This window comes from Lichenostomus cassidix, chromosome Z (genome assembly GCF_008360975.1).
Source record: "Lichenostomus cassidix isolate B80296 chromosome Z, HeHo_3.0, whole genome shotgun sequence".
Classification (NCBI taxonomy): Eukaryota; Metazoa; Chordata; class Aves; order Passeriformes; family Meliphagidae; genus Lichenostomus; species Lichenostomus cassidix.
In genome coordinates this window covers 31,810,572-31,827,564 of record NC_139511.1, presented here as the reverse complement: position 1 = coordinate 31,827,564, position 16,993 = coordinate 31,810,572, and the positions used below count along the sequence as shown (strand labels likewise).

The 16,993-nt window shown below is 40.1% G+C and overlaps 1 protein-coding gene across 3 annotated transcripts in view; it reads right to left on the bottom strand.

The window, feature by feature from the left end:
- Positions 1-16,623, bottom strand: part of SLC44A1 (solute carrier family 44 member 1) — an 81,223-nt gene extending 64,600 nt beyond the window's left edge. For all 3 annotated transcript variants that reach the window (XM_085043327.1, XM_085043326.1, XM_085043325.1), the window contains exons 1-2: positions 16,351-16,623; positions 835-924 (exon numbers count right to left, since the gene is read on the bottom strand). In XM_085043327.1, the coding sequence (XP_084899453.1) occupies positions 835-924; positions 16,351-16,377 (117 nt within the window). In that variant the 5' untranslated portion in view covers positions 16,378-16,623. The remainder of the gene's footprint in view (positions 1-834; positions 925-16,350) is intronic.
- Between the last annotated feature and the right edge of the window lie 370 nt (positions 16,624-16,993).

Sequence of the window (16,993 nt, the reverse complement as noted above, 5' to 3'; positions counted from 1 at the left end):
GGGGAAAGTAGAAGAAATTTTTCATGGAATTATTCCAAACCACAGAGACCAAGGGACATCAGAGAAGAAAGCTGAGAGCACGCAAGTCCCAACCCAAACGACAACTGCTTGCAACAGAGCAGTACAAGACAGCTACTGACATTCTCTGTTTAAGAACAACAGCAAACACAGGTCTGTGAGACCAAACAAGACGAAAAGAAATGCACTTTAGTTTTCACTAATCTGCAGCTCTTGGAGGTTTGGTTTTTTATTATGAAGTGTAGAAAGTTGTGAGGCTGTCTTGAGAAAGGTGATAGCTTCATCACAGAGGTCAGAACTGGCACAGATTTGAAAGAGAGATCTTATCATTAGCAGTATGGTTGTTAACAATATTTAATGTTAAGTATCCAATAAAATAAATAAATAAACAATTAAACAAAAACCCAGTCAACTCCTTGTTAGTCAGAATCTTTGTTTCTCACATAAAGTTTATTGTGATTCACAGAACTTTACCAGACAACCAGCTGTCATTTGTGGGACACGCATAGTCCTATAAGGAACATGAGTCAAGTAATAGTTCACCATGATGAAAATCACTTACTACTGAAACTGCAGTTTCAGGGGAAGAGAAGCTGGAGCAAGACCTGGCACAAACAATAAATTATGGATACCTACCAAAGGCCTTTGATATGCACATACTACTGATTTCTGTTCTACAACTAGTGATTCCCATGCAAATATATGCTGATCTTTTCCAGGTTAAGTTACTGACAGGTTTTAAAATTCCTTTCTTACGAACTTTTATTAAACTTTTCAACTACATAACATTTACAAAATTCTCTGAGTTTTACTCACCATTCCTATGCAGAAGACGATGAATAAGAGCAGCCATGGTACGTCTGTGCAGCTGTGGTCTTCCAGAGGCTTCCACTCTCGCTTGGAGCTCTTGTGTGAGAAGAGAGAGATGAGGTTAACACTTTAATTGTCTGCTCATAATAGAAAAAAGCAGAAAATTATTCTACAGGGCATTTACATCCAGCAGGAGCCATCTTTTTATCTCTATCAACATCGTCGAAGAAGATTGGTCAAAAGATTTAAAGAGTAAAGTTCACGTAAGACTCCAAAAGAAGTGCCTCCACAGAAGCTAAAGCAACAAATAATTCTTTATCCAGAAAATACTTAATTTATTGAGAAATTTATAAATATTTATATCCACAAAACAGGTTGTTTTCATTTGTCTCTTTATTAACAGAAAACAGAAATTAATGGTATGAAATTGACAATATCTCTTATTGCAGTTTTCCACAGCTACCTTTCAGTAATCTGATTTCCAGGAAGGATAAAGGGTTAAACTTTTCAAAAGCCCCTAGGTTTTCAAACACTATCAGCAGGTTGAACAAGAACAATGCATGTAGAAACGAGGCAATAAATTGCTGTTTAAAGAACAGTTTTCTACATGCCATAAGGCAGCTGAGCTTAACATTTCAGTGAAGAAATCTTTCATCTGTATTGCTAGGTGCCAGAAAGGAAAGTTGTACACTTTAAAGGTTGAAATACTCAGTGCTGGAGGGCCTATTGAGAAGTATAAACAGGTAGTTGGAAGCAATTCAGACAGTTTGCTGCTCATGATGTAAAAATCCCCACATATGTGCACATTTCTAAGATAATTTAAGTCTGTTAAGAACAGCCACCTAGGCAAAAAGGTTTTAGCAACAGAATAAGCATTAGCTGTAATACAAAATTAACCACTCTGTCAGAATTTGTTATAACAAAAATGCTGATTTATAGCTACTTTTAAAAGTACACAGTCACAAAGACAAGGTTTTTCAACGGGCTCCCAAATAATAAAACTTCAGATATATTGACTAAGATCCAAAAACTGCAGACACTGTTTTAAATTCTTGAGGAAGAAAAGGAGACTGATATAGGGAGACTACAAAACAGCTCTCTCCAGGGACAGAATATAAGAGGTAACCTATTCAAATTTTGAATTTACTTTTTTCTCTTAAGACCCTGAAGAATCATCAAGATTTTGTTGACAAGGTAGGAAATGTCAGTACTGAATTAAAACAGAATGGCTGGATGAAATGTCAACAGCTTTTATCTCCAGTATGTATTTTGCATATTTTAAATTAAAAGAAGAAAAAAAAGTGCAGTAGCATGTAACGTACATGATATTAGCAAGGTGATTTTTTGGTATTCGTGACTTCGGCTTTTGATAATTCACAAGCACAAAGCAACCTTTTCAAATACTACCATGAGAAAGCCAAATATTGGGTAAGCTAAATCCTACAGGTGTCATGCTTAAAAAAATTCAGTTTTCTAAGTAGTCTGACTTCACATTAGGCAATTCGAAGCCAATTTTGCAATCTTTTATTAAAGAAGTTCCACTTAGAGAGGTGATAAATATAGTTTTACAGATGTGATAAATAGTTTCAATTCAAACTGTAAATTCACTGTAGGTTCTAACCAGTCAAACTCCTTTAGATTTTATTCAATAATCAGTAGTTAGAGGTGCTAAAAGGTCACATTATGCACTCTACAACCCACATTCAACAAAATTGAATATTCTGATCCTGGCAGTTCACACTTAAAACTAATACACTCTTCGAACTTAACATTTACAACAAGATTGTGACATTTATGTTGTTATAATTAGCATAATCATAATTGCATAACATACGTAAGGCTTCGTGCTTGCTATTCCTAAATTCACTCCAAAAACTCTAGATGCTTTAGAAATTTACTTTTATTTACAAACAGCAGAGATAAATTTCAGCTACAGCTGCTGTCTTAAGAGTAAACTGCCCTTGGCAAAAGAGGGAGCAGCAAAATGCACTGCAGAGTGTGCTTTGTTTGTTTTGTTAGGGTTTCTTTTATCCTCTCTCAACCATCTGCATACAAAATCTTTTAATAGGATTTTTAAAAGCCTCTAGAATAGCTCTGGCAAGGATTTAGGTTGTCTGCCTAGACACAGTTACCACAAGTAACAGTTACCATAAGTAATCCATTTTATTTACTAAGTGGACTGCAAGTTATACGTCAAAAAGAAACTTGAAATGCCATGACATAGCACATAGTTAGGAGGTTACACAGAGAAATTAATTCTCTGACTATAGCTCTTACTCTGCTAAAAAAAAACAAAACAACCAAACAAAACCAACCAAACAAAAAAAAAAAAAAAACCCACCCAAAAATACTTTAGAAAACCAAACAAAAAAGCAGGAAGGTATTCTCAACAAAATGTATCCTTGGAGGAACTTCACCAGGCACTACATACTTACTTAACTTACAATTTAACCACTTGGCATAGTAACAAGGTATGAAATTATACACATTCAGAACGACACCCGTCTTCCCTAACCCATCTTATATATTTCTTGTCTCCAGACCTTGTTAAAACCCAAGCTAGCTGCCATTATCTGTCTACTATTTTCTTCCCAGTTGCTTCCTTGTATTCTGGATTCCCACTGAATCTTATTTGGTAGCTTCACAGCCCTCTATCCTTGTCTTTGATGTTGGTATATATGTCTCTCCATTGAGTGTTCCCTGTCTAATCAACACCTTTAGGCATTTACTCAGACTGTGATTTTCATGCTTTGGCAACATAAATTGTTCATCCATGGTCAACATAAGGTCTAACAAATGTTGTTGGTTCTACAATGTGTAAACTATGCTTTGTCTCCATTGTGACAGAAACACCGTAACATTTTAGCAGACATGCTTTGCCTGAAACCCTATATCAGCACTTTTACTCATTTTAGCCTTTCTTCCAGATAGATCAGGAGCCTGTAGTATTTGCTTATGCAAGAAAGTTAGAGAAAAAGCAAAAAAATTTTTTGACATTATTTGATTTATTTCAAATTTTCTCTTAAAACAGAGCTTTCATAATTTATGCTATGCTCTCTAAGGATATTCTTGCCATTAACAAAGCATGAGACTACCTGTACTGTGATGAACACACAGAGAATCTGGAGCACTATCAATCAAAAGTGGAAAGCTGGCAAAAGAGCCTTTCTCTTCAAGACAAATTTGCAGGTTGGGAACATTTTCCTGCTCATAACAGCTATTCTGGGCTGATTTCATGAGTTATTTACTCAAGAACCCAAATGAGTGTGTTCAGAAGTTTCCATGTGTCTATTTTGCACAAGACTTGGCAAATTCAAAACCGAATCAGAACCAATGGGTGGAGCAGTTTTACAATTCTGTTTAGTACTCCACACCTAGAAAACCGAATGTCTACAGTTAGCCTTTCTTTCTAGCAAGAGAACTTGCAGAAGAAGAAATCTCAGAATGTCAGGACATTAACTACCGGCCTTTCTAATCTAATTCAGAGTTACACATTCTCAAGACTGAAAGTACTTGCATGCAAATATAAAATAAAAAGAGGTTATTTTCTTGGTACTTATTGCATCCAATCACTCCAAAACAAACATAGAAATCCTCCTTCCAGATTTCTTTCCCCCTGCAACTTCTAAAATATACCTTTGCAGCACCAAATAGTAGGTCTCCTCTGCATACTGAAATGTACTTCTGTACAGGAATAGCCAAAACCAGCATAGCGAAAACCAGTGGTTACCACTTTCACTGTCAGCTGTAATAGCAGTACTGGATGCTGCAATACAAGCACTCACATGCCACAACCAGAGTGAAATACACATAAGAGCATAAAAAAAAAAAAGTAAAAACACAGCTTTTCAACAGGAGACTACAGATACAGGGAGCTACAGAGAATTTATTTAAAACACAGAATGTCTCATGTAACGTAAAATTTGGGAGTGATGAGACTGAAGAATGAAGCCTATTAAAGAACATCTGCAGCACTACATAAACAGATAATCAAATTGTGGGTAAGTAGAAAAGACGTGAATAAGATAAAGATGGAATTTGTCATCAGCTGATGACATTGCAATACCATGGTACGGGCAGCAGAAAGAAAAAGTCTTGTGGTGGTTAGATCACATGTCTCAAGAAGAAGAAAACTGAGGTACTAGTGAGGCAAGTGGGCTGAATTAAGGGCAACCCAGTAAATGACTAGCATGAGTGACAACCACTGGATGAAAAGTAATTGCAGGTTAGAGGCAAGAGGTTAGATTCTAGGCTTCACTTCGGCTACCAAGTATAAGCTAGCAAATGGAGAGTATAGGACTATTCCAATTTGCATATGAACACACAGGTGGTAAGAATAAAGTCACAGCTTCCACTGATCTTAACATAATTTGTTACAAAATCCTATCCTAGGAACCACATTAATCTAACTGTATCTCCTTAAAATTCTCTGTTGATTTATCACCTTGCTGTAACATCTGAACTTAAAATACACACAACTGTACTTCAATACAGAAGAGTAAATAGATATAACTGTTCATTTAAATTAGAATTCAGAAAGTACTGTGTAGCCATTTATCGTCATAGGAAACAGCCACAGTGCGCACACAGCACTAATAAATGGTCTTTAGAGGCAAAAAAGGATTCTCATCCTGATCGGCATCTTTTGTGGAAACTTCTAGAGTCCTGCAACATCCATCTTTCCTAGAAGGCAGACTGGTTCTGATAAAGCACCAGAGATTCAATTGATCATATAAATAACATTTGGTTTATTCCAGTAGCACTGTTAGTATACAACACATAAATTCTACACCTATGATGCAAGTTTGACGCTTCAAATTTGGAGGGTCCACTTGCAATACTGTGCATACCACCAAATGACATGCAAGGGCGTGACTCCTTGGGAAATGGGCAAGCCTGGTTAAAAAGGTGATGACTAAGAAGTCATCCAGTTCAGAAGCTGTCCTGCAAGCTAAGTTTAACCCTGCACCTTCACATGCTATTGAAACATACCCACACAGAAAAAAAAATTAAAGAAAAAAAAAGACAGTTCTTGAAACATTTATCAATGTTTCCTAATGGCCATTTAAGGAGATTATTCTTCACTCATTTTACATCTTTACAAACTAAAGAACAGTACTAATCACATGTTGACCTTTACTGTGAGGCATTCCGCCTACAAATAAGATGAGCCATAATTCAGTTGTTTACCAAACTGTTTCCAATAAAAGAGAGTAATTCTCCAGGTTTAAGACAGTATGGAATTTTTCTGTCCAAGACATGGCAGACCTTTCTACACTATTCAGCTGTTCAAAAGAAGAACTAGCAGCAACTGCATATTGTCCTAATGGAACTTCTTTCACCTCTGAACAGATTTCAATCCTAGAGATAAAGAGAAAGACAATATGAGTCCTGACCCCAAGCATACATACTCAATTCCCCACACAAATACACTTCTGAGAACAAAAGCAACAACTGAAGTAAAGTAGCTCTCTATATAAAATTTTCAGGTGGTGAAGCCACTGTTTAAGAACAAAGTCTTGAAGCATTAAACCTATTTTCAATTCATGACTTCACCACCCATGTTTCATTTTTATAGAAAACCCTTAGCCTACTCCACCACGAAGTCTAAGAACACTGTACACAGTCGACTTAGTTAAAATGTTCACCATTACCTACAGACTTCCTGTGCATGACCTACAGGTGTTCAGACAAAGTACTAAACAGCAGGTTACAGCACTCTATCACGAATTCAGATGATCTCTCAGGTTCACAACAGAACTTGTCTATTATACAGCAAATTATTTGTATTTCTCGATAACTAGTAACACACACCAGCAAATGCAACTTTTGCTCTACTAAACTATACCAGCTCCCTGAAAGAATGAACTACATTGTATCAAGAAAAATATCTCCATAAACACACCAAAAAATTGTTAGTGTAAACTTGGCCTGGATCTACCTCTAAGGAAGAGCAGTACTGCTCCTACCCCAAAGAGCTGCTAATGACTGGGAGGCAGAGGTTTGAGTTGCCCCAGACTTATAAGACTGAAGCAATGTCTCCCACTTACCGGCATGAAAGAGCTTGTCACTGTAACACTATTGCAGCATGTGCCAGTCATCTCTAGAAAGAAGCCAAAACTCCTTGAGGCAATTCCAAAAGGGACTGCATAATAGGACCTGCAACTCACAGCGGACTCCAATGTCCATTTTTGTGGAATTTCTGCTCCAATCTCATAACAAAGCAGTGTATTTTTCAATTTACTGCAAAGCAGACACTAGCCACACTTCAAACACAGAGCCATATACCAGTGTTTTACATATAGGCACTCACATCCTTATTTTCTCTAATGACTTCAGATTCACCACTTGCTCTGCAATGCCCTGTCCACTGAAAAGATGCACCTGCCTGTTACAAGTATGAAACTCACAAATAATGCTAGGAACAGTTTTCTGATGGTGTAACACTGCTTTAAAGCTATCCACTGAAGGTTAATGAATTTATACTTTACTTCTCTTCACAGATTAAGAATACCACCAATTCAAAGCGTCCACATCTTCTATTTCACTAATGTCCTCAGACTCCACCAACAGTATAAGTTTTGACATAATATAAGCAAAACTGAGATCATATAAGGCATCATTACAGTATTACTAATGATGTAATAGAAGGATGTTTACCCTGAAAACTAACATGTCGGGACTTCACTCTTGAATACAACATATGTTGTGCTGTAGATCATCTTTCATTCATCTTTACAGTCAATTCATATTAAACATTGCTTCAAAACTGCCTGATTACATGCATTCACCTCAGTTAACAACCTAAATATTTATCTTGAAACATAACACAGCTGATTAAATAAAGAGCTGACATGATCAGCACACCTGCTGCTGATTTGTAGTTTAGAGATCAAGCCATGTGTAGACAAAAGCCCTGTTTTTAAGTCTCAAAGTATTTAGTTACTGTTTCTGTCCTTCATTACACATTATTAAGTATTTACTTCAAATCAGCAATAAATAAGGATACTTTACAAATATCACAGTAATATTTTTCAGGGGATTACAATATCCATTTCAATGCAATTTTGGTATTTCCATGGTTCTTAATCATTAATAAAAAAATCAGTCATGCAAACAAAACCAAAACCACAACAATAATAAAACCCCGAAGCAACAATAACAAAACAAACCACATAAACAAAACCACAAAAGCCCACAAAAAACCTCCAAAACCAAAAAATCAAAACATTTCACCACTTCTGAAGACATTTTGCAAATACCAATTTACTGCATTACATTTGAATTTTCTACTTGTTCACCAACCTGTTTCACAGAATTTCAAACTGTATTTCTTCTACAGACTGCAAATCTCAAATTACAAAACATTTTCTATCTTTGGACTAGTAGAACATACAAATTACAAAACACTTTGCCTTCAAATGTTAGCTTTATCACAGGACATTGAGATACGCACAAAAACCCCTCAAGAAATCCCAGAGCAGTCTCCGCATGAGCTGTGGAGAACATCCCATAGAAAATGCTGCCCCTGTTCTTTGCACTGTCTCGGTGTAAATTCAAGACCAAAGACATCACAGCTCATTAGCAGCTCATGGTCTGCACAGTACTGCTGTGAGAACTAACAATGTTGCCACTTATAGGGGCATTCATCCCAGTTTGATACATATTCCTTCAAAACACATCCTATACTCAGATGTATTTGCCAAGTGAAAATCACAGCTGCTCAAACGCAGAGTCCTGAAATGCAGGTTCAAAATTCTGGCATAGCAAGAAAGAAAAACACTCAGGAGTACAATAAGAGGGCAGTGCTTGAGGACGTTGAAAGCATATTAGATTAACAGGAACTAATACTAAGAAACGTCTATCTGATTTATGTAAGAAAAAGTGGGAGGAGAATGGAAAGGGAAACAATGTGTCAAGCCCTTAGCTTATTACATAAGCATACTTCCTTACAAGTTCACAATAATTTTGCAGTTGTTCATAGTAAACTATGAAAAACTATGGGAAGTCTGACAAAGCATTCCCAGGATGTGGTTATCATGACCTTGAACAAAGTACTTAAATGGGTTTCCCGTTTTGTTTCTGTATATCTGTATACAACATTCAGAGGTCTCTCCCTCAATTAAACAATGTATCTGGAGAGCAGCAAGAATGGCTTCAATTTAAAACCAAAACAGGCTTGTGCTCATTTCCACTGTAGACAGCTGATAAACTATATTAACTAAGAGCAGATACATTACATATTATCAGGCACAAGTCACCATGTTCTGCTCATCATGCTCTCCACCACAGTCTAGCAACATTACTGATAAAAATAGCAACAGCTAGAAACTAGCAAGTAAAATGCAGTATGGAATCTCAGCTTTCCAATATACTGCAATCATCTCCTATTCTTACAGTGCTGTGTGTTGAAATCATATTAAAGCAGAGAAAACTAAATCGTTGGACTGTAAAGCTGAACTTCAAAATTAAGTTTACACTTCTCTCTTCCTAAATATACATATAGATGTTCTTGAGGCTGTTGTCATAAAATTATACACTTTTATTCCACATTAGAAAATTGCTTACCTAGAAGACTTAAAAGAAAGAAATGGAAAAAAAAATAAAGGAAAAAAGAGGGGGCCTGGCAAAAGCAGGCGAATCAATGCAATGACATTTATTTACTGTCTAAGTCTCTGAAACGTCAAAGTAGTTGAAAGACTGAACAGAAACCTATTAGATAAGAACCTTATTAGATATTCACCAATGCAAACTCTTTCTCTAAAATTCATAACAAAGCTCTCAGTACAGTTTCACCAAACAGAGCTAAAAATTAGCAATCAGTTTAGGGAACAGGTAGAAGTCACCTGACAACACTGCATAACCATTTTTTTGGTAGGTAAGCCTAAGATTGACACAATTTCCCAACAGCTGCTTGAAGCAAGTAAGATACAAACACAAAATATCAAAGATAGTTTCTGTTAAGTTGGTTTGCAAGTTCTGCTTTTAACAAAAGAAACCGGAGAGATAAATTTTGTAAGGAACAAAAATTATAGTCAGCCCAAAGACTGAAAAGGCAGGTACAGTTATTGCCAAAGCTTGCCTTTAGAGTAAGCTGTGTAAAGATGGTTGACAACTTCACTACTTAACAAACACTGTCATTTCTTCATAATGACAAACAAAAGTCATCAGTTGGATACTGGACATACTCTCACAATTACTAACCTAAAAGTCTAATGGCTGACAGCATGCTCAACGCCAAATAGATTACAACAACATAAGTTTTGGATTTCACATTCACTATTAACAATGCAAGAGAATCAGTCTTCTCTAAAACTGTTTTCACTGTATTAAAAAAAAAAAAAAAACTGTAAAGATGCTCTGTCCCATGCTCATTCCTAGTACAAACTATCATTTCCTGAAGCTCTTAGAAGGTCGATCTTTGAATTACCTGACAAAGTAAAGTCACTACTTTTAAGAAGTGATACTGAAGGGTAGTCTGAACTTCAGAAGCAGCTAGTTCTCACTAGGAATACCTCAATTAATTGTAAGGAGCGTTCACAAGTATGTATGTAGCTGAAACATTTCTTTCTACATTAAGATCAAAAGGAATTATTTGCACAGGCTGTGCAGTTGTTTGCGACAGCATTTATAAAAGGACATCTCATGCTTCACAGGAAACTAACAGAGCTTACAGATCAGAAAAATTCAGAAACAACTTCATGAGATGCCTTATTAATTAGCATGATCTTGGATCCTGCTTGTACACTTCATCCTTCATCCTATATCTGCTTACCAGAGGCTAGAACAGAAGCCTCATCTACTGTCAATATACTGAAAGGGAAACCAAGCTTCCTATCGCCTTGAAGGAGAATTCACAACTCATCATTTCCCTTCATCAACACTGTTACTTGTCTGGTCTTCTCCCATGATCGTACCCATGCCCACAATGAAACAGGCATGTTTTGATGTCTATTATATTAACTTGACTGGGAGAACCTCTAACAACTGAAGATATATGGCTGATGTATAATTAATAATCTGTATTGTCCATAACAGGTAGGAAGAGACATTTCATCAGAACTACTCATTTTTTTCTAAAAGTTAGGAACTCCAGATTTATTCAGTGTTGTTTTGATAGCAGGGGTTATTTGTCTTCATCTCTTCTTATAATGGGAAGTTCTTACAGGCTTTCAAAAACCAAGGCTACCACTAAAACCACCAAGAACATATGCTCTCTTTTTCCCAGTCATGCCTCCAGTTTCCAGCAATATTTCAAGCTTCTCTCACACATACCTTAGATTAAGTCACTAATGTAAGAAACTGTAAGTTTATTTTAAACACACACAGTATTTCCCAATCACAACACAGACACTAAGACTTCAATAAATTGCCTTGTTTCCTATAACACGTTGCCAAAGCAAACACCTTTTAACTATAATCAGACACTTCAATTGCAGAACAGCAGGAAGGGAGAATGGATTATGTATTACAACTGTACCTCGAGAAAGCAGTTTAAAGTCTGCCTCTCCCCACACCTCATTCCATTTCATGATCTATGAATTCCTGTCCCCTCAGATATAACAATGCAAACTTTATGGAACTCTGCTATAAACTACATCAGTGGAGCAATTTGAGTTATACCATACAATCAGTTTTCTTGCTTAAAAACAAACAAAAAACCTGTACAGATTACTTCAAACAAAGAGATTTACAGCACAACATAACAGTTGTGGCAACACAGGGGTGATAAACTCCTACAGTTACTTTCTGAAAATCCAGTTTTAAAATGGATTGATGCTGTGAGATAGAAGAAAGTATCACTGATAAAGGAGAAGAATAAAAAGCAAGGGAAGAGAATACTGGCACTCAATTCCATTTTTCTTCTTCAGTAAAACTAAAGATTTGAAAGAAATGCAATTATTCTACCAACTCAGAAATTATCCACCATTTGCTCAGAAGATCCCTACATTTAGGTAGAGAAGTACATTTCCAAAACAGCACAAACATACAAAAAAACCCCACAAACCCATATCAGAGCTACTGCTCTCAAAAGTAAGAAGAAACAAGCTTTGTTGCACAGCAGATCCATGACAAAAGAGACGCATCCAGACAGAAGCACCCATCTTAAGAAACACTCATCTCATAATAAGGAAATGGCCAAGAGAGGACAGTGGGCTGTAACAACATGAAGGTACTGACAATGAAAAGCAATACCAGACAGAAGACAGAAATCCCACCTCAGTATTTCTCCCTTCCTTTAGGGGTTTTCATCTCATACAGGATAGCACACCTTGGCTAAATGACAATTCAAAGAAATATTAGGAAGATCTGGTCATAATAACTAACGATGAGTACACAGACTGCTTTAAGACAACTGCTAAGATGTAGCTGACATTGCAGAAGCTTTTCTCTACAAGCTCAAGGTTCAAGACGGAAATAGTCAAGAGACAGTAAGCACAAAAAAAATGACAGCTTAGTGACCTAAGTAAGTATAGAATAGCACAAGCCCCTAAAGAAAAAAAGATGACACACTTGTAACACCATAAAGAAACAACAGGTAACACTGAAAAGGAACAAGAAGTAAACAAGAATTCTGGTTGTGATGATAAAGAAATAGTTGAGATGCTTCACCAGGGCAAGTAAAAGAGCTTATTGCAAACTTGGAAAACCATAATGGAAATAAAGAAACTGGAAAAGAAGTATGATTTCTAATTGCCTCAGCAGGCAAAACAGCAGTGGAACAATGGAAAGAATCATCTGGAAGAAAGTCTGGCATGGTTGCATTAAGTTTAATTTAACATCACTCATAAAAGATAAAGTTGAAAAAATTGGTAAAGCAGGAAGCTAACAACAGGTGGGGAAAGGCTGGAAGTATAACCACAGTCAGAAGGAGAAGTAAATAATCAGAGAGTAGAAGGCAGTGAGCAGTTACACAAGGACAGTACTATCCCTGCATGGACCATTCCCTTAGGAGTTAGACTCAATGATCCTTGTGGGTTCCTTCCAACTCAGAAAATTCTGTGGTACTACAGACCTCCCAGGGAGAATAAGACATCATGTGGTAGGGGGTTACATAAACTATTGAAAACAATAGAAATCAAGGCGGGTAAGAAAGAAGAGGAAACCTTGCAACTTGGGCACGAGAAGCCTGTAGAGACATTAATGAAGAAAATTTTGGCACAACAAGAATCTGGATTGGAATTAATTTAGTATGAAGAAAGGGGAGAGAATGTATGACAACAAATATATATTCCTCTGTTCAGGAATTTGGAACAGAAGAGAAACACATTAGAGTGCTGTTATTTTTAAGGATGGAGAATAGCAAATCAGAATAAAATTAGGAAGGGAGTAAGATGGCAGCAGGAGGTAAAAACCAGAAATTTGAAATTAAAACAGAAAAACTGAATGAATGGGGCTTTGAGCTAAAAAGGCAGAAAAGGCAGAAAACAAACACAAAAATACATCTCCGTGAGTAGCAATCAATAGTGCTGAATAAAGGTAAACATGTCAATTCTAATCAGTTTTTCTCTGGAAATCTTTAGATTCTGCTGGGGCAGAGACATAGGAAAAGGCCTAAGGCAGGCCTTTAGACAGTCTGCAAAGCAAAGGAACTGGGAAACGCATCTGGGGGGAAAATGCATAACAGAGTGTGAAATAAAAGCTATGAATAAGACTACAAAGAAATCTATTCAGTCCAATATTCAGTCACAGGTAGGTGCATTATTGTAAATGAGAGGAGAATGTGGCACTCATGAGAAAGGGTCTTGGAGATGCAGTAATAAGATGGTTGGCAGAATCAAAACAGAAGTAATCATTTCTCTCAGAAACAGAAATGGGATGAAGATCAAACAGGCTAGAGAGCCGAAGAATAAACTTAATGAGAAACCAACTTGAAAAACAAAATCATAAGGGATGAAGGCATTCATAAGATGAGGAGAGGCTATGTCAAAGACCAATATGAAACTACAAGGGGAGAAGCAAAAAGTAGGTGAGGAAATAGGAAGGAATGTCTGATGGACCCCTGCCCAGGAAAATGTAAGAGTGGGAAGTGCTAAGACCACAGCAGATGAGGAACACAACATTTATTTTTAATGATAACAGGGATGATAAGACAGACATTAAGGATCTGATGTAATGCTACCTAGCTAATGCTAGGTAGCTAATGCTAATGTATTGTAGGTAGCAAGGTTTCTGTAATCCATGTACCAGACAAAACTGCTGATTGAATATTCAGCAACTAGCCTTTGATTTGAATTTCCTGAGGACACGGAACATTGCTTATGGTTAGGAAATTAAATAAACTGCTGTTCTTTACACTTTTATATATGTATAGGGTACAAAGCTCAATTACTGTACTGTATATTCTGCATATTGCCATGCATAAGGAAGGCAATTGAAAAGTTTAGTAAAATACCATTAACATCACATAACCTGGCAGTGGAACACAGATTTCACTAAAAAACCAAAATTAGTCAGTTGAAACCTATGATATCCCAGACATGCAAACCAAATCATTCTCTAACATTACCCACAAATATGCCTGCATTTTCCTTTAAGAAAAGAACACAGAACAGCAATTCAGATTCATACAGAAGAGCTACAAAGTGCCTACAAAACACTTAAGAAAAGCAATTTGGATAGGAATCACAGAAAATTAGGTTGGAAAAAACTTCAAAACATTACTTCAAAACATCAACTTCACTCTCAGTGCTCCAAGTCTGTATCAGCTTTCCTTAAGCCACTCCTGACAGATGTTTATCTAATTTTTTTTTTTTTTAGCAAACCTCAAACAATACAGACTTCACAATATCCCTGGCAGTCTACTGCAGTGACTGAACAATTTCAAAATCTTCCCCTAACATTTAGCACATATCTCACTCTCTTAATTCAAACCATTTGTTCATGCACCATAAAGCTGATTGCCTTCCTCTCTGCAGCAAATTTGCTATACAAAAAGGTGTTCCCTATTGCAACTGGACAGCTCTCTGCAGTGCTCTGCATTGGAAGGACAGAGCTCTTATATAAAAAAAAAGTCTGCCTGAACGGATGAGCTACAAAAACTCATCTCTGTGATGAGTCATCTGGGACAGCAAAGATGGACTTTCCCACATAAACAGTCTGCTGGAAGCTGGATTCAGCCACTGCAAGTGACACAGCCAAAGGAAACTAACATTTACAAGCGAGAAAGGCACAGCCAAGGCATCAGTCGTGATCGTTCGCACTACAGCCTTCAGAAAAGAGCCAAGCAAAAAGCCAGCATAGCTTCGCCGTGCTGTTCAAAGGGAAAGTTAAAATGGGAAGCAGAGCCGCAAACTGGAGCGTTGGGTGGAGCTCCCGATTGCGCCTTGCCTGGCAGCACCACTCTGGGGGAAAAAAAAGGAGTCAGTAAGGGCAAAGCAGAGCGAAGGGGGAGGGGGAAGAAAGAAAAACCGACCTCGGAAACAAGAGATGTGAACGGGACCAATCACACACAGGGATATGCATGTAGGGAGGCACCTGAACCCTTGGCCATAGAGTGAGGAAGGAGGCTGGGATTAGGACTGTCTCCCTTCCAGAGGCAGTGGATTTGAGGGATGCCCTGGGCCTGATGACTTTCCTCCTATGGATAGCCTCTGTCTATGGGGTGGGGCAGTAGGGACCCCAAAGAACATGCTGCAGGGAAGGGCAGGGCGTGCAGAGCTATCTAGGGACATGTACTGAGGCATGGCGGGGGCGGGGGTTGGGGATCACAGGACAGTGGTGCAAGACACTACGAGGACGGCAGATGAGAACTGGACGTCTGCAGCTGCAGCCATAGCAAGGAACTGGAGCAGGGTATGGCAAAGATTGCAAAGCCAAAGTAGAGCTGGGGAAGAAGGGGCAAGGTGAAATTGATCTACAGGGGAAGCAGCACGCAGAACAGTATGCAGAGGGTGGAAGTGCATAGCATGGTAGGAGCAAGGCTATGGGGGGTGAACAAGGGGGTGCACAGCCACGAGAGGGAAAGGCACAGCTACAGAGGGAGCAAAACGGTGCACGGTCCGTGCGCATCAAAGCTTGGGGCGAGTGGATGTAAGGGGGCTGTAGCCAGCCACGAAAGAACAAGGCTACGGGAGGGAAAAGCAAGGGGGCCAAAGTCACGGGAGGGCAGAGATGTTGGTGCGGGAGCGTGAAGTGGGGAGGGGGGAAAGCAAGGGGTTCCCAGCCCTGAGAGAGTATGGTTACAGACTGGGACGCAGGCGAGCGCGTAGCCACGAGAGAACGGCGCTACAGGTGTAGCGAGGGGCTGCACCGCCTCAGGAAAGCGAGGCGCCGGTGGTGGGAGGCAGCAAAGCGACGCGCAGCCTAAGGGAAGCTGTGCTGCGAGGGGCACAAGGGGATGCACGGCCGCCAGAGAGCGGGGCTGGGGAGGGGACAAGCAGCTGCGCAGCGACAGGACAGCGACAGGGGCAGACCCGGGGCCGGGGGGCACAGCCGGGAGGCGGCTAGCGGGGCCGCGGGCGGGTGTGACACGGCCCAGCGGCGGAGGGGTCGGAGGGGAAGAGGCCACGGGCCACTCACCTGCGCGGCGGAGCTGCAGCAGCCCATGGCGTCCGCGGGTCTCTGCCCCGGGGGTGCCCGCTAGGCATCCACTCTCCGCGACTCCCCCGCCCCGGGCGGCGGCGCGGTGCGGAGCGGAGCGCACGGAGGGCGGCACAGAGGGAGGGCAGCGCAGAGGGAGGGCCGGCGAAGCGGCGGGGAGCGCGGGGCCCGGTCAGACGAGCGCGGCTGCACCACAAGCGCCGCCGCGGCGCTCCCTCATCCCCCTTCCCCCGCCGCGGCCGCTCGGGGAAGGGGCGGGGCCCGCGGGGAGGGCGGGGCCTGTGGGGGCGGGGCCAGGGAGCTGCAGCGCGGGTGTACCTGCCCGGCCGCCGGCCCCGCCCCCTCCCCGCCCCCTCGCGCGCCGCTGTCGCTTCCGGTGTGGGAAGGGAGGCGGCGGTGTCGCCGCTCCGGGGCTGGCTGCCCTCAAGCTGCGGCCCTCGCTCGCCCCACGGGCAGGGTGCGCTCCGGGGCGCGGGCAGCTGCGTGGGGAACCCGAGCTGCGGTCAGCGGCGCGTCCCGAGTGTCTGAGAGCTCGCCCCGTGAGAGAGAGAAAAGACCCGCCCGTGTGACCCCGTAGTACATACGCGTTTGCGGCCACGAATTTGTTGTAGAATCAAACACC